General features: G+C 37.1%; 1 protein-coding gene and 1 long non-coding RNA gene across 2 annotated transcripts; one reads left to right on the plus strand and one right to left on the minus strand.

Moving 5' to 3' along the window:
- The first annotated feature begins 12,815 nt into the window (after positions 1 to 12,815).
- On the plus strand, positions 12,816 to 13,141 carry LOC138905820 (uncharacterized). Its single transcript, XR_011413588.1, has 2 exons — positions 12,816 to 12,902; positions 12,985 to 13,141. It is a non-coding gene; the product is annotated as an uncharacterized lncRNA (long non-coding RNA).
- Positions 13,142 to 15,519: 2,378 nt separating this feature from the next.
- On the minus strand, positions 15,520 to 18,035 carry LOC104097344 (H/ACA ribonucleoprotein complex subunit 3-like protein). The gene is made up of 4 exons (XM_009603902.4): positions 17,947 to 18,035; positions 17,753 to 17,828; positions 16,001 to 16,043; positions 15,520 to 15,766 (listed from the first exon to the last, which is right to left on the minus strand). Exons 2-4 carry the CDS (start codon positions 17,804 to 17,806, stop codon positions 15,669 to 15,671), a joined length of 195 nt encoding a protein of 64 aa, XP_009602197.1. The 5' UTR covers positions 17,807 to 17,828; positions 17,947 to 18,035; the 3' UTR covers positions 15,520 to 15,668.
- Positions 18,036 to 18,807: the final 772 nt, after the last annotated feature.

Raw genomic sequence — 18,807 nt, forward strand, 5'->3', positions numbered from 1 at the left:
GAGTGCTTCTTGTCTTTGCATCATAAAGACTGAACCTGCTTAGTACCTTCTGTATGTACTTTTCTTGAGACAATTTTAAGGTTCCTTCAGACCTGTTTCTGCTAATTCTCATCCCAAGCATTTGCTTAGCTAATCCTAAGTCTTGCTTAACCCTGTTGATCTTATTTATGCTAGATCTTATAATTAATATATTATCAATGTACAACAGTAAAATGATATAGGATTTATCAAGATTTTTGATATAACAGCAATGGTCCATCTCACATCGTGTGAAACCATTATTATGCATGAATCCATCAAATTTCTTGTACCATTTTCGAGGTACTTGTTTCAAACCATACAAACTCTTCTGCAACTTACACACAAGTTTTTCTTTACCAAAAACTTGAAAACCTTCAGGTTGCTTCATATAGATGTCTTCTTCAAGGTCACCATGCAAGAAAGCAGTTTTAACATCTAGCTGCTCCAAATGCAAATTTTCTGCAGCCACGATACTTAGCACTAATCTGATAGTAGTTAATTTGACTACAGGAGATAAGATCTCGGTGTAGTCAATCCCTTCCTTCTGCTGAAACCCTTTTACTACTAATCGTGCTTTGTATCTCTTCTTACCATCATACTCTTCCTTGACCCTGTACGCCCACTTGATTTGCAATGCCTTCTTTCCTTTTGGTAACTTTGTAAGTATCCATGTTTTATTCTTTTGAAGAGAATTCATCTCTTCTTTCATGGCTAGCTTCCACTTATCAGAGCTTATCACCTGCATTGCTTCAACAAAATGCTCTAGTTCTCCAGTGTCATGACCTAACCCGATGGGACGTGACGAGTGCCTGAGTTCTACCTATCGAGCACCCCTAAGCATTCGTCTAAGATATAAACATGAAATAAGTGTAGTTCATGCATAACATCTGAAAATAAACTACTAATTTATATATATATATATATATATATATATATATATATATACGGTAGGGCGAGCCGACAAGGCCACATACTATATAACTATACATGACTGTCTACAGACCTCTATTAGAGTGTACAATTGTATAAAGGACGGGACTAGGCCATGTCGTACCCATATATGTATGCAAACACATCGTACCAAAACTCAAAGCAGCTCCGGATCAAATAGAGCACATCAACTCTCGCTGATCAAGGATCCTAAGAAGGGGGACCGTCAGCCTGTCTACCTGCACCTGCGGGCATGAAACGCAGCGTCCCCAGGCAAAAAGGGACGTCAGTACGAATAATGTACTAAGTATGTAAAGCATGAAAATCAGTACATAAAATACATAGATGAAACATGGGGTAAAGAATTCCACCTGTGAGTCTAAATAACTTTGTGAATCTTGAAACATTTATAACTGGCACCCTCTGATTCGCCCATCTTCCGAAGCTTATATCATTTTATCCGGATATCGTATGAATGAACGGTTAAGAGCGTTGGAAACTAAATTCCAAGAGCTTCAATTTGGTATATAATATGTCCCAAAAATACCTCATATAGCATACGAAATTTATTTCTCAAAAAGCTCTGTTACAGGGCAAATCCTTAGTTGGTTTTTCCGCAACTTTAATCCGCTTTTTCCCAAAATTTATATGTTTTATCCAAACATCATATATAGTCATATTATGACTTTAAAATTATTTAAATCATGATTAACAAGTCTCATATTCATTATGCGTCACCTTGGGACGCACATGGTGTAACAATCTTTCCCCCCTTAGAAACATTCGTCCTCGAATGTTAAACTCCCAGATATTTATAAAAATATTTGGCACAGTCTCCTCTGTAATGGTGCCACTATCAACCTGTCAGACAGAAAACCTAACAATACAAAGCCACACAGGTCCACAATCAATAATAACACCAATGGTCTCACATGATCAATGACATTAACTAACATAAGAATCAAGTACCATATACGTACCTAAGGTTGTGATGTCTCAGTCTTATCCTCCTCCGGAAGCGAAAACAAGTGAGGATACCTAGACTTCATGTCTTCTTCAGCTTCCCAAGTCATCTCCTCCATATTATTGTTCCTCCAAAGTACTTTAACTGAAGATACGTCTTTAGTTCTCAATCTCCAAACTTGTTTATCTAGTATAGCAATGGGAGCTTCCTCATATGATAGATGTTGTGTGACCTAAACATCGTCAACTGGAATGACTCTAGAAATATCTCCAATGCACTTGCGGAGCATAGACAAATAAAATACTGGATGTACTACTCCAAGTTGGAAGGCAAGTCTAACTCATATTCTACCTGACCTACTCTGCGTATGATCTTATAAGGTCGGATGTACCGAGGGCTAAGCTTTCCTTTCTTACCGAATCTCATAACTCCTTTCATCAGTGATACCTTTAGGAATACCCAGTCATCTACCTGAAACTCCAAGTTTCGTCGTCGATTATCTGCATATGACTTCTGATGACTCTGAGCTGCTAATAGCCTTTCCCGTATAAGCTTAATATTCCCAACTGCCTATTGTACCAACTCTGGTCCTACTAACTTAGTTTCTCCAACTTCGAACCATCTGATATATGACTTATACTTTCATTCATAAAGAGCTTCGTATGGAGCCATCTGAATGCTGGAATGATAACTATTATTATATGCGAACTCAATAAGTGGAAGATAATTATCCCAGCTACCCCTGAAGTCCATCACACAAGCGAGTAGCATATCTTTCAGTGTCTGAATAGTACGCTCAGCCTGACCGTCTGTCTGGGGATGAAATGTTGTACTAAGACTCACCTGAGTCCCCAATCCTTTTTGGAAAGACCTTCAAAAATTAGCTGTAAACTGAGCATCTCTATCTGAGATAATAGATATAGGGACACCATAAAGTCATACTATCTCCTTAATGTAAATCCTTGCATAATCCTCTACTGAATACGTAGTCCCGACAGGCAGAAAATGGGCTGATTTTGTAAGTCTATCAATAATAACCCAAATAGAATCGAACTTACACTGGGTACAAGGTAAGCCTATGATGAAATCCATGTTAATCACTTCCCATTTCTAAGTCGAAATCTCTATAGCCTGCAATAATCCATCGGGTTTCTGATGCTCAATCTTAACCTGCTGAAAATTAGGGCACTGAGCAACAAACTCTGCTATATCCTTCTTCATTTCGTCCCACCGGTATATTCCCCTGATATCATGATACATCTTCGTCGCTCCTGGATGAATAGAATAACGAGAATAGTGAGCTTCTCCCATAACCTGCTGGCGCAACCCTGCTACATTAGGAACACATAATTGACCTCGATATCTTAGGACTCCATCTCCTGTAATCTCCAATGATGTCTTATCATATTGAGGGGTTGTATCTCTGTAGTGAGCTAGCACAGGATCTTCATATTGGCATTCCTTCACTTCAGTTACTAGAGAGGATGTTGCCGTGTCCTGAATAGTAACTTCGGTACCACCTGAATCTAATAATCGAACTCCAAGATTAGCTAGCTGATGAATCTCACAAGCTATCTCACTCTTCTCTGGCTGTAAATATGATAAGCTACCTATAGATCTACGGCTGAGGGTGTCGGCTACTACATTCGCCTTTCCTGGATGGTATAAAATATCAACATCATAGTCTTTTAGTAGCTCCAACCATCGCCTCTAACGTAAATTCAATTCATAAATTCAATTTATACTGAAGGATCTTATGGTCCGTATAGATATCAACATGAATGCCATATAAATAGTGCCTCCACATCTTTAGTGCATGAATCACCGCGGCTAACTCTAAATCATGGGTCGGGTAATATTTCTCGTGGTTTCTTAGTTGTCTAGAAGCATAAGCGATAACCTTACCATGTTGCATCAATACATAACCCAATCCAATGCCCGAAGCATCGTAACAGATAGCATAACCATCGGTCCCTTCTGGAAGTGTCAGAACCGATGCTGAAATCAATCTATCCTTTAATGCCTGGAAACTCCGCTCACAAGCATCAGTCCACTGAAACTTAGTTGCCTTCTGAGTCAACTTTTTCAATGGTGCTAAAAGGGAAGAAAACCCCTCTACAAACCTCCTGTAATAACCTGCCAAACCCAGGAAGCTACGAACCTCTGTCGGTGTCGAGGGTCTAGGAAAAGTCTTCACTGCCTCAATATTTTGTGTATGGACCTGGATACCCTCACCCGAAATAATATGACCAAGGAAGGCTACAGAATTCAACCAGAATTCACATTTAGAGAATTTTGCATACAATTTCCTTTCTTGTAAATCTTTGAGCACAGTACACAAATGATCTGCTTGCTCAACCTCTGAACGAGAATAAACCAAAATATCATCTATAAATACAATCACGAACAGATCTAGAAAGGGCCTGAACACACGGTTCATCAAGTCCATGAATACCGTTGGGGCATTGGTCAAGCCGAACGACATAACACGAAACTCAAAGTGCCCGTATCTAGTCCTAAATGTTGTCTTCGGAATATCTTTCTCTCTAACCCTTACCCGATGGTACCCCGACCTCAAGTCTATATTCGAGAAACACTTGGTACCCTGCAACTGATCAAATAAATCATCAATCCTTGGGAACAAGTACTTATTCTTGATCGTCGCCTTATTCAACTGTCTGTAATCAATACACATCCGCAAGGAACCATCTTTCTTTCTTAAAAATAACATAGGTGCTCCCTACGGTGATGTACTGGGTCTGATAAAGCCTTTTTCAAGCAAATCCCTCAGTTGTTCTTTCAACTCTCTCAGCTCTACAGGTGCCATTCTCTAAGGAAGAATAGATATCGGCTGAGTATCTGGTAATGTATCAATAGCAAACTCAATCTCCTGCTCTGGCGGAAGGCTTGGAAGCTCATCAGGAAAAACATCGGGAAACTCATTAACCACCGGGATAGATTAAAGGGTCGGTGACTCTGCTTTCACATCCTGTACCCAAACTAAGTGATTAATATAGCCCTTTCTGATCATCTTTCTTGCCTTGAGATAGGAAATAAACCTACCTCTCGGCGATGCAGTATTACCTTTCCACTCTAGAATTGACTCCCCTGGAAACTGGAATCGAACCATCTTTGATCTATAATCAACGTTAGCATAACAAGAAGCCAACCAATACATACCCATTATAACATCAAATTCCACCATATCTAACTCAATCAGGTTTTCTACTGTAGAACGACTATGAACTACTACTATACAGTCTTTATATACCCGTCTAGCTATCACTGGATCCCCAATAGGTGTAGATACCTCAAAAGGTTCAATCAACTCAGGTTTTATCCCAAACTTACTAGCAACCAACGGAGTGACGTACGATAAGGTGGAACCTGAATCAATCAATGCATATACATCATATGAGGAGACTGATAAGATACCTGTAACAACATCAGGTGATGACTCATGAACTTGTCGACCCGCTAAGGTATAGATACGATTCTGAGGACCCCTCGAGCTAGATGCTCCACTTTTGCCTCTATCACGACCAGCCGGTGCCTGTGATCCTTGTAGGGCTGCTTATCGGGCGGATTGGGCGGTTAATTACTCTTAACGGTTTGGCTTAACGGTTATCGGCTTTTAAATGTATCAATCCGCTAGCCACCCGATAAGATATCGGGCGGATTGGTATCGGTTTAGCTCTTATCGGGCAGTTATTGGGCAGTTTATCGTCCTAATTCAATCTATATTGCGTGTATTAATTGTTTGCTAACCGCCTAGCATACAAATTCAAAATAGGAAATTATACGTTGAGTCGAGACATACATGTTTGTTAACGCCTACATAAGAATGATGTAGTGTGTCATGTGTTGTAGAGTAAAAAAAGATGTGGCACAACACTGTTGTTCTTCTATTAAACATAGACAACATGCATTAGTTTTAAAAAATAAAAGCAGAGGTGAACCATAGACATCAACTTAAACAATCTTGTTGTAGGGTGGGAGAATAAGCTAAGCTAAGCCAAGCCTAGGATCTTCTGATGCATAGTACGTAAGGGTTCTAATTATTTAGGAATTAGGCGTTAGAACTTAGAGATAGAGTACTAGAAGAAGTGGAAGGGTTTTTTGATCTTTAATATATATATATATATATATATACGGGTTAATATATATATATATATATATATATTCTTAACGGGTTAACGGATTATCCGTTAAGAAAATTGAATAATCCGCCCCCAAATCGATAAGCCGTTAATAAAAAAATTTTAATCCGTTCCCCGTCTGTTAACCTGTTAACCCGATACCAATAAGCCATTAAGCTTCGGTTTCGGTTCGGTTTTCAGTTTCGGTTTGGTTTTGAACACCCCTAGATCCTTGCCCAAGGGGGGTACTAATGATGACGAACCAGCTATAGATCCCGCTGGCTGAACTATACCTGCACCACCTCTCATCGGACAATCTCTCATAACGTGGCCTGGACAACCATAAGTATAACAAACACCTAACCCCACGAGGCACTGCCCGACATGCTGCTTACCACACTGAGCACATCGTGGCAAGGGTGGCCTCATCTGACTTGACTCACCCCTATACTGAGAACGAGAGGCCCTGGAACTTTGACTGGGTCCAGAATATATGGAACGATCACATCTCCTACCGGAAAACTAAGGGGGCGCACTAGCTGATGGCTAAACTGGATACCTCGGATACTGCTGTCTCTGACTACCTCGAAACTCACCAGAAGGACCTGAAGTTCTCGCTCTCTTACTCTGGCCCCTATCATGCTCACGATCGGCCCTCTGCTTCTGCTTACGCTCATCTATACCCTGAGCGTATGCCTGAATATGAGAAATATCAATGCCTGGATGAAGTGAGACCGACATACAGTCATTGAGCAGGTACGACTCCAACCCCATCACGAACCGGTGAACTCTATCCTCCATCTTAGCTACAATAGTGGGAGCATACCTAGCCAAAGAATCAAACTGAAGGTTGTAATCTCGAACACTCATATTACCCTGTCGAAGGGTCAAGAACCTATCAACTCTAGCCCGTCTAAGCTCTAGTGGCAAATAATGACGAAGAAAAGCCTCTGTAAAATCCTGCCATACTGCTGGAAGGTCATCCTCACCTCTGGACAACTCCCAAGACTCGTACCAATTTATTGCAACATCCCGAAGACTATAGGAAGCTAGCTCAACTGACACAGTCGTAGTGGCCTTCATTACCCTCAAAGTTCTCTGCATCCTATCGATAAATACCTGAGGGTCCTCGTTTGGATCTGCTCCAGTGAATATGGAGGGTCCAATATTAATGAAATCACGAACCCTCGCACTAATGGCCCTATCTGCATGACCAATACCTACCTCCTAGTGCCGAGCCTGCGCGGCCACTAATCGAGTCAATACCTGAATAACATCTCTCATCTCCTGACCCGGTGCATCTGGATGAGGAGCTGGGGGTACTGGAGCGGGTGCTGGAGTTGTGCCCCTCGTAACTCCTCTAGAAAGGGCAGAGTATGTGAAGTCTGAGATGGAGTCTCACTATGCGACTCTCCTCGAGACCTGGTAACTCGTGGCGCTCTACTTGTAGTCTCATCATCCACGAACTTGCCCTTCTGGGCGGCTGTAGCCTTCTTGGGCATCGCTGAAAACATAACATATTGTTAGGAAAATGAATTCTTATATCGCACGATCTAATATAATAAAGAAAAGTAACCATCCTAAATATCTTGTAGCCTCATGTCTATAAGTGTGGTGCATAACACACCCATAAACAAGACTCTACTAGACACGGTCTGTAGACAACCCTAGGACAGAACTGCTCTGATACCACTTTTGTCATGACCCAAACCGATGGGCCATGACGAGTGCCTGAGTTCTACCTATCGAGCACCCCTAAGCATTCGTCTAAGATATCAACATGAAATACGTGTAGGTCATGCATAACATTTGGAAATAAACTACTAATTCATATGAACAACCTACGTGAGAAAACATGCCCAAAAGACATATATATATATATATATATATATATATATATATATATATATATATATATATATAAAAGCCTCGTCGTACCCATATATGTATGCAAACATATCGTATCAAAACTCAAAGCAGCTCCAGATCAAATGGAGCACACCAACTCTCGCTGATCAAGGATCCTAAGAAAGGGAACCGTCAGCCTGTCTACCTGCACCTGCGGGCATGAAACGCAGCATCCCCAGCCAAAAAAGGACGTCGGTACGAATAATGTACTGAGTATGTAAAGCATGAAAATCAGTACATAAAAGACATAGATGAAACATGGGGTAAAGAATTCTACCTGTGAGTCTAAATAACTTTATGAATCCTGAAACATTTATAATGTCATGCACGTGCGTGTAAATGTCGTATCATAAAAGACATCATCAAGCCTATGAGGGCATCCCATTATATCATCTCGGCCACTGTGGAAAAAATTATCAATATATAGTTATATACCAGCTGATCAGTTGGTGGTGCGTAGATAATACCGTAACCTTTTCCCATATCCCATATACATATAATATACGCATATATAACGCCTTCTGGTCATGGGTCAATGTACATGTATAAATGCATGAAATGCATAAGAAATACGTTAATAAGATTTCTCGAATATCATAAAATTAATATGCCTTTCGGACAAATTTTATCAAATATGTATTTTTCTGAGACCCATGAATGGAGGATATAATAATAATTTACATAGGAAATCAAGAATATAGACACCCCTAATATTTCTATGAATAGAGTCATTTATGAAAGTTGCGTATTTTACTCGCTTCGTTTGTATCATTTGGATCATGCCAAAAATAAAAAAATGGATAGCCTTAACATACCTCAAGTCGTCAATGCAACTCAACAACAAGCTTGTGACAGCTAGCGCGCCAACCCTATAACAATTACAATTTAGATGGCGGTAGTATATTATGTATCTCAAACGATAACTCGATTCTAAAATAAAACGTGCAGCATTTTCTCTGATTTTACTGCTCCCTCAAGCCTACTATAGGCGAGATACAAACATAATACAATCAGCAACTCAAAACCACCCTAATTACAATTCGGGACTTTTAATACAACAAAACCCCCAAATATACCATAATACACCCAATCAACAAGTTATCAATTAGCCTGTAACTACAACGACGAGCAACCAACCTACTACCCTATCACATGTGGCGTTTCTCCACGCCCTTTTTATCCTTCCAAACTCAATAAATCAGCAACACAATAGATAGCCAAAAATCAACACAAAACAGCCCACAAAACAGTCCACTACAAGTCAAATAACTCGAACTCACGGCTTCCGATCACCGTTCCGTGAGGTCTAACTATTAGGAAACATTTTTATCAACTTTTCTTGATATTTTAAAGCTTAAATACAGAAATTAGGAATTTTTATTAACTATTAAATACATTCCAAAACTCAAACTACAAAGAAAAGGAGAGGCGATATAGCGATACTTACGTCGTAGGGATCGTTCTGATGTTATCGCTTCTGGATTTCGTACCCGGGATGTTAGTATTATTTGAAGTACTATTAGAGAGCTCAAGGACTATTTTTATGGTGTTCTCTGGTCAGATTCTGTGTAAAACTGAAGAGAGAGAGAGAGAGAGAGAGAGAGAGAGAGAGAGAGAGAGAGGAGTTAAAATATATATAACAAATTTTGAAAAGTCAAAAGGTGCTAGCTTGGCACCCTCTAATTCGCCCATCTTCCGACGCTTATATCATTTTATCTGGATATCGTATGAACGAACGGTTAAGAGAGTTGGAAACTACATTCTAATACCTTTAATTTGGTATATAATAGTCCCAAAAATACCTCATATAGCACACGAAATGTATTTCTCATAAATTTGTGTTACAGGGCAAATCCTTAGTTGGTTTTTCTGCAACTTTAATCCGATTTTTCCCAAACTTTATATGTTTTATCCAATATAATATATAGTCATATTATGACTTTAAACTCATTTAAATCATGATTAACAAGTCTCATATTCATTATACGTCACCTTGGGACGCACAGGGTGTAACATCCAGCATCAGTCAGAAGTAAATAGTGGAGAGAGAGAGAGAGAGAGTTAACCTATCTAGAGGATTCGTGACTCTTTTAGATCTCCTTAATGTAGGTTTAGGATTAACTGATCCCGAATTTGATTCAAGTCCCAACTCCAGATTTGGTTCTCCATCTGATTCTATCTCTGGTTCTGGTTCTGGTTCTGGTTCTGATTCTGATTCTGATCTAGATTCGGCTTCTGGTTCGGCATCTTCAATTTCAGATCCAGTTGTAGGCTCTCTAGCCACTTCATTTTCTGAGATTTCTTCTAACTCAACTGTTTCAGATGTCTGTCTACTGGCTGTGGTTGGTTCTACTTCAAGCTTGTCTTTGTACATCACATTTTCATTGAATGTGACATTCATGTGTCTTAGGATCTTTCTATTCTGATCATCCCAAAATCGATAACCAAAATTATCAATACCATAGCCAATAAAGGAATATTTCTTGGCTTTAGGATCAAGATTATCTCTATCATTAGAGTTTACATGCACATAAGCAACACAACCAAAAAAATTCAGATGTGAGAGACTTACCTCCTTTCCTGTCCATACCTCCTCAGGAATTTTAAAATCTAGCGGTACAGAGGGTCCCATGTTTATGAGATAAGCTGTCGTGTTAACAGCCTCAGCCCAAAAATACTTCGGCAATCCAGAATGTATTCTCATACTCTTGGCTCGTTAATTCAGGGTTCTATTCATCCTCTCAGCAACATCATTTTGTTCCGGTGTTCCAGGAACTGTCTTGATCATTCTGATCCCATTCTCAGAGCAGAATGCTTTAAACTCTTGACTATCATACTCTCCTCCATTGTCAGACTTCAGACATTTTAACTTTAGATTTGTCTGATTTTCAACTTCAGCTTTCCATTTTGTTTCCCGTAAATGCAATCTTCACACAAACCTAATTCAATATGCTTTAGGTTTGGCAACTTTTCTTTGGATGCCAACAACTTCATTCCCTTCTCACTCATATGCCCGAGCCTCCGGTGCCACAATGTTGTATCATGACCATGATCAACAGTTGCTATAGTATCTCTTTGTATTGCAGTTGCATACAGTGTTCCCTTCTTGAAGTCTCGTGCCACAACCAAATTACCTTTGGTTATCTTCCACGATCCGTTATCGAATGTTGTTGTATATCCTTCACTGTCAATCTGACCCATAGATATCAGATTTTTCTTGAGGCTAGGAACATGTCGGACATTTTGTAATTTCCACAACGTGCCTTGTGAAGTCTTTATATGAACTTCACCTTTCCCAACAATGTCTAGAGGTTTGCCGTCTGCTAGATAAACCTTCCCGAATTTTTCAGTAATATAATTATGCAATAATTCTTTGCATGATGTAGAGTGAAAGGGTGCACCTGAGTCCAGAATCCAAGATTCGACTAGACTGTTTGCACAACAAATTAGTGCATCACCCAATTGTTCAGCAATTGCATTTGCTGAATTATCATCCTTGTATTGATCGTTCTTCTTCTTCTTTGGCTCTCTACACTGACTACTATAGTGAGCCATTTTATCGCAATTCCAATACGTAATGTCTTTGCGATTTTTGGATTGCCCTCTTCTCCTTGACTTTGATATGCCACGATCATGACTTTGTCCTTTTTGGTTGCTTCTCCCCCTGTTTTCAATATTAAAAGCAGATCCTGGGGAATTACTTGATTCTCTTCGACGAATGTCTTCGCTTAGAACCAAGTCTCTAATATCATCCAATTTGAGTTTGGTACTTCCCGATGAACTGCTAACTACAGTTACTGTTGCAGACCAACTCTCCAGTAGAGATGATAGTAGAATCAATGCCCTGACTTCGTCATCGAATGTTATATTAACAGAACTACTGAGTTAATATTACATTAAACTCATTGATATGTTCCGTAACAGATTCACCTTCTGTCATCTTTAAGTTGAACAATCGATGCATCAAATAGACTTTATTTGAAGCAGATGGCTTCTCGTACATATTTGATAACGCCTTCATCAGGCCTGCAGTGGTCTTCTCGCTAATAATGTTAAACGCCACATTTTGTGTTAGCGTCAAACAAATCACACCAAGAGCTTGGCGATCTAATAGATCACAATCCGCTTTGGTCTCTGGTTTTACCTCGGTCAGAGGTAAGTGTAATTCTTTTTTGTACAAATAATCCTCTATTTGCATTTTCCAGAATCCAAAATCTTTGTCATTGAACTTGTCAATCTTAACCTTTCCTTATTCTGATACCATTTTTCACAAAAAAAATAATGTGAATAGTGCCTGTGAATAGTAACAATGATCAATAGTGTCACACCATTCTTGTGAATAGCACCTGCACCGGTACCGTACTTTTCTACCAGAATTACAATGTCTGTGCTATAATACCAGTTGTTGGAAAATATGTCAGGTTAATAGAAGGAAAAATATTTGAAAGATAAGCAATAAATTGCACAAGACAAGACAAGATTTACGTGGTTCGGCAATTTTGTCTACTCCACGGTCACACAAAGAATAACTCTTTATTAATTGAAGAGAGAAAGAAGAAGTTGAGGGATGATTTGCAAATAAAAATACATACCCCTTTTATAGGCATTTAAATGCCCTGCCAAGGTAAGCGCTTACATCATAGGAATGCCGATGTAAGCACTTACATTATACGAATGTCAATGTAAGCGCATACATCATAAGAATGCGATATAAGCGCTTACATCATAAGTTCATCTCTTTTTTATTTTTCTTTTTTTTTGTTTTGTCTTTTCTTTCTTTCACATATAACAACAAGTTTGTTACTATCATTTACCACCTATTGTTTTGCAACTTAATCTTATATCCACTGCTTTGCAAGTTTATAGAGCCACTATAGAACTAATTGTCCCAACCATCTTTCAGCGCACAAAAGCTACATAACTTGCCTATGGTGAGACAGGTCAGCTGTATTTCTTCGCATGCTTGATTCACCTTTTTCTTTCAGAAAGCTGCTTATTATTATCTTGTATTTTCTGCTTCAGGATATGAGGCGGCAGTCAAATAAAATTAGGGAGGCAACAATAATACCTATTATTGTGCCACAACTACTAGACGCCATTGTGAGGTTGATCTATTCCTGTATTTTTGGATTGAGACCTTTTTATGCGGATGTAAGAATGCTCTTTTCTTGATTTTCTACAGTGATTTTCTTTTTAATTTGAGACAAAAATAATGCTCTTGGTAATCTTTCGGTTCCAACTAGTTTATTTTTCATACATTGCATCTTTTAAGAATACACTGCATGTAGTTAGCTAATTGTTGAACCACCTAAGTTTCAAATCTTTTTTTCTAAATCAGAAAATTAATTTTTGCTCACTTTTTTTATTGTCTTTCACTTGGTAAGTATATGTCTAATTCATATATGGTAATTCTGTAACATGCTTTTCATTTAGATTTTTTGCACTCATTGACTTATGAGATATTTGACAACGAAACCTTGGTAATTTATAGTTTAATCAATAAGCAAGATTTCTTAGTTACATATCTTTTTATGCGGAAATTTCTTTCTATCACAATGTGAAGTAAACTGCTTCATGGCTCTCAAATACGGACTAATCGACCTCTTCTTTGGAATGGAGTGAATACAGTATCATTCTCATATAAAGATATACTCTTGGCCAAATTTTGTTGCCCCTTTTTTAATTTTTGTCAAGTCGTAAATGTAGCATTCATGATGAGTAAAATAAAATTTAACTTTCATGGTCTGTCAAATGTCTGAATAGGTTTGAGCTTTTACAAAGCAATTTAAAATTTATTTGGACCTGACTGGAAATTATCAAATTTTTTGTGTTAACTTAAATTGTTCTCATGAAAATATTATAACACTTTTAATCAGCTCTGAAGGTATTAAATTTTAACTTTTTAAGTGCCTAAGTGGTTATCAGACACCTCCTTTGCTAAAGTTTAAAAACCACTGTAATGTCTAATTTTTATCGCTTTTTCTTATTATAAATTCATGATGAAATGTTTAATTGAAAATAGAAGCCATAGATTCTTAGTGGTGATCATTTTCAATAAGTTATTGACATATTAGGCCCATTTTTTTTTAACTTTACTTGAGCAATTTAATGGGTCTTACTGTTATTGAAGAAAAAATGGGTTTTAGTATTTATTCCTACCATTCTTTGTTGGATAATTTTCTTTCTTAAGTATCAGCTGAGGTCACTCCATACATATATTCACTTTTTAAGAAAAACCATTACAAGAACCTTCTCTGCCATTAACAATGAACTGCGACATGAATATTGTTCCGATATCATAACAGAATAAACGATTGGGAAGACAATTGTAAATCGTTCATTATTTGGTGAAGATTCATCTTCTAATGTTGTTTACAAGACGAAATATGAGAGATGAAATGGACTTTACTTATGTCGAGTGTTTCCTGTATACATTTCAACATTTTGACGAGAAGGTACATCTTCTTTTCATTTGATGTACCAATGGATAGAAGTGGTTCTTATCCATTTTAAACCTTATAATTAATGAACTTGAAAACTCTAATGATGATAATTCAAGTCAGTTGGTTGATTTATTAACAAATGTAGAAGCATACTTTAAGTCCTAATGGATTTGTAAGATTACTTTTTGGGTATATCTTTAATTTTCTTTTTATCACGTATGTTGGACTGATTTTTGTAAAAGGAAGTGGAAAGCCGCTGAACAAATGATGCGTGCTTTTTCAGGTGTTGTTACTCGTTTAAAAATTGAACATTTTGAGGTTAATTTTTCTTTTCTTTTGCTGCCAGGTTTTTCACTCAAGATAAACGATGCCTTATTCTTCAAGTGTTGTTATTCACAAGAAGTTGAATTTTTGTGGCTTTCAAGTATGTGAAATCAATTGCCAGTAGCCACTTTGGTTTTTTTTTAATTCATTTTCTTGTGTAGTCCATAAATCCAATCAATAATTTTGTACGTAGAGAAAGCTTACAAATAATTATAGACTCCAATGTGAAGCTCAATTTGTTCGACATAGTGTTGCGAAGGGAACCAAGTGGTTCAAAATATGTGCGTGAGATTGTAATTGGGTCTTTGGCTGCTTTGGTGTGAGATGGATTGAAAAACTGAAGCAAGCAATAAAAATTGAGTTCAAGCATCTTGTGTTCAAGGACAATTATGATACTAGTATAGGATACCATTATTCCTTCAGGCATATTTTTAATCAGTTTTATATAAAAGGTATATTTTTGTTCACTTCAAATAATTATTTTTCTCTGGACAGAGCAGACATTATCTTTTTTCCTTTCGTTCTTTGTTTGCCCCAGAACATGGGAGATTAAGGAGAAGATTAGTACAACTGGTGAAACAATAACTCCTTCCCCGAGGAGATAGATTCAATTGCAAAACAAAGTGTTCAAGAATAGAGCAAAAGTGCAGCAAGCTATGTTTTGGAAGAAGTTGCTTAAGTTAAAAATGTTACCGTGAAAACAGGGAAAGATGGAATGGCATATGCAAGGAAAGTAACTAAAGCATTGAAGCAAAAGGCAATAGTTGCTGGCTTGGTTTGACAAATAAACTAACAGATTGAAACTAAATAATACTAATATATTGAGATAACATTACAATCTTAAAGAGAAGAAGAGTGTTCGAATCATAACGAGCGTTTTAACTAGCAATAGAGTTATATTTAACTGAGTGAGGAACGATAGGTTGTAGCAAACGGTTGCTAGTACTTTTGAGGTGGTTTTTGGGTTGGAAGCAAGCCGAAACGCTTCTTGAGAAGCACTCTTTGCCTTGAATATTTATCATCTGGTGAAAACCGGGCTGCAAAATAGAGAAGTTAAATATCAGTTACAGAAGAATTGGCATTATCTAATATCATACCAGCATAAAGTCACAATTGAACTTCCAAATACTCTTTTTCAACTTCAACTTCAAATACTTGTTTTCCAACTTCAACCAAATTTTGTCCAGACGGGCACCACACACAAACATGCAAACGCCAATCAGGAGAGAGAGAGAGAGAGAGAGAGAGAGAGAGAGAGATTATAAATTTACCTGGGTGAGCAGATTGTGTGGCCAATCCTAGTGGTGATTCTTTCTGCATGTATAAAACCAACAGAGGTCAGGTCTCGAGACATGAAATTTAGGAGACTAGCGCCAATTTTGCTAATAGACAAACAGAATCTATAAAAGTGAGGTTCTGGCAAGGCAAAAAGGACCAAGCATAAAATGATGAAATATGACGACCAACACTCACAGACGAGAAGCAGAGCAATTTTTCATGCTTAATGCAAATTTGCAGCTTGTTAGATGGAAGGTATAGTAGTGCCATAATTTGTTACTATTCTTCTTATTCACAATGTTTATAAATGTATTAAGGTGTTGCAAACTCATTTATCTTTAATAAGTCAAGGGCTCTTTTGACGTAAGAAGTTACATGTACACAGGCTATTATCAGCTGAATTTTGAACAATAATTACTGAATTACGAAATTCCTTGATCAATCAAATTGTAAATGAATACTGCAACATTCAATATGTTTCAGCAAATCTCCCTCGCCAACATCTAACTTCCCAGAACTAGAACTACAACACATAAGTTTTTGCTTGATATCACTTCCAAGAGGCTACACGCTCTGTGATATAAATAAGTCACAAAACTAGTTGAAGCTGCCTAAGAGGTGTCCCCATCTGGCGTCTGCAAAGAGGAATTGCTGGTCACAATCTTTAGCTGGCCAACCTCTATTAGATCCAGAAAATACTGGATTGGCCTGTTTTTATTGTCTTTGACAACAGGTTTCAGATCATATAATTATTTTACTAACAGATCTCCCATATTTTAATAAATGGAGTACTACATTTAGTAAAAGCAGCAAAATGTTTTCAGGAAGCTAGCAGTAATTGCTTCCTATTTGATTTTTTATCATCTGTGAGTAATAGTGAACTAACATTCTTGAAATGTTAAGGGAGATTGTAAATAAGCTAAAAGCGAGCAAGGAAGTTGCTTTGAGGGGTTGAGTTTTAATTTCAAGGTTTTGATCTGAAATAAAAAGTTAACCAACAGATTACAAAAGGAAACAAAAATATACCTGTTAATAATAGAAAACATACATTATAATAAGGCGACCAATCTTAAATTAGTAACAAATGAAAAATAATAATGAACAAAAGTATGTTAAAAACTCCCTCCATCTGAAAACAGAATGGCATTCTTACTGTTTAGAGATCACAAGCTTTTTCTTTGACTGCCATATTTCCAATAGTATTTGAATATAGCTGACCACAAAAATTTTACTTTATACTAGTTCCTATTTATGTATTCCTTAAATATACAAATACTATTTAAATTTTAAGAAATACATTTTAAAAAAAGAACGTGGTGCGATGAATAACTAGAAGTCTCGGGTTCGAGACTTGAAAATGAAAAAATTCCTCATAGGGTGTGCTTCCCCCTTAAATGAGGCCTACGCCCCACGAATCCGGATTAGTCGAGCCAATTATTATGGAATGATTAAACCAAAAAAAAAAGATGTCCACTATTTCAGATAAAAACAACAAGCCCGGTGAAATCACACAAGTAGAGTCCGTACTCCGGAGAGGGTAAAGTGTAACTTAAGTTGTTTCTGAAAGACCATCGGCTCAACAGAAGTGAAAATGAAGTAATAAACAGACAGATAGCAGGAGAAAAAAAATAAAGATTTACATACTTCATTATTCACTTCCTATAACCCAGTCAAATCATAAAGGAAAAGCAAAATCATATGCTGAATAAGATGCTTAAAAAGACGAAATTTTCAAGAATTCATACCTTAGTGGTGTAAACTTTGTCACCATTTTCGTTAATGTAAAACTGAAGATACATCTTTGCTTATCTCTTCACCTGTCTAAAAAAGAGGCAAAAACAAAAGGGTATTAAATAGCATGTAAAAATGAAAAATAGCAAAAACCCATTTGGATATGAAGAAGAAAGATTCAGTTTTTAGGGTTTTGAGAAACTAAAACCTTAGCAAAGTGTTTTGGAAACGGAAGTGTAAGCCAGTGACAGATGAATATGCAGAGCAGACATTAGGGTTCCAAATAAAAGAGCTAAAATAACAGGGCATAATAGGAATAATAAATTAAAAGGAGGGCAAATAAGTCATTATGTTTTTTTTTTTAATTCACTCATAATTTCATGTGGAGAAAATGTCCAAAGTAGTCCACTATCTTTGAGTTTAGGCGCAAACGCATCCAAATGTTTTTTTACTTAGAGCACTTATAGTCCACAATGTTTGTTGAAGTGGTGCATTTTTAATCATACCACAAGTCTTCCCTTAATTAATACGAGTGTTAACAATTTAAGAAAAAAGTATTTAAAGACATAATGTTCTTAAAGTATGTAATCGATACGTTACATTTGTTGTATTGTAATACTTACATTTTCATTCATTAAATAATACTAATACGCATAATAATAAATCTTATATAATTAACACACTAACGAAATAACTCATTAGCACGTAGAAGGTGAATAACACAAAGCATAAAACAAGGTATAGGACAGAACTTTTCACATTAGAACCAAAATCATAGTCAATATTACAATGTTTACTCATCTTATTTTTATTAGTACTTTTTTTGGGTTTTATCAAGTCTCACACCGTTTTAGCAGTAAATGTTGAATGTTGGGCCGCTAAAGTTAAATATATCTACTAGATGAGTATTACAAAAATATGAATGCTAATATGAATGTACGGTAAATATAAGATTAGATAAGATTTAAACAATCACGCCTGCCAGAAGGTGCAAGTAGTACGTGTTAGAATCGAGAACCTGGGTAGTGCGAAATTTAGCCAAACAACATTATAATGATAATAACAAAGA

This window comes from Nicotiana tomentosiformis, chromosome 2, assembly GCF_000390325.3.
Source record: "Nicotiana tomentosiformis chromosome 2, ASM39032v3, whole genome shotgun sequence".
Classification (NCBI taxonomy): Eukaryota; Viridiplantae; Streptophyta; class Magnoliopsida; order Solanales; family Solanaceae; genus Nicotiana; species Nicotiana tomentosiformis.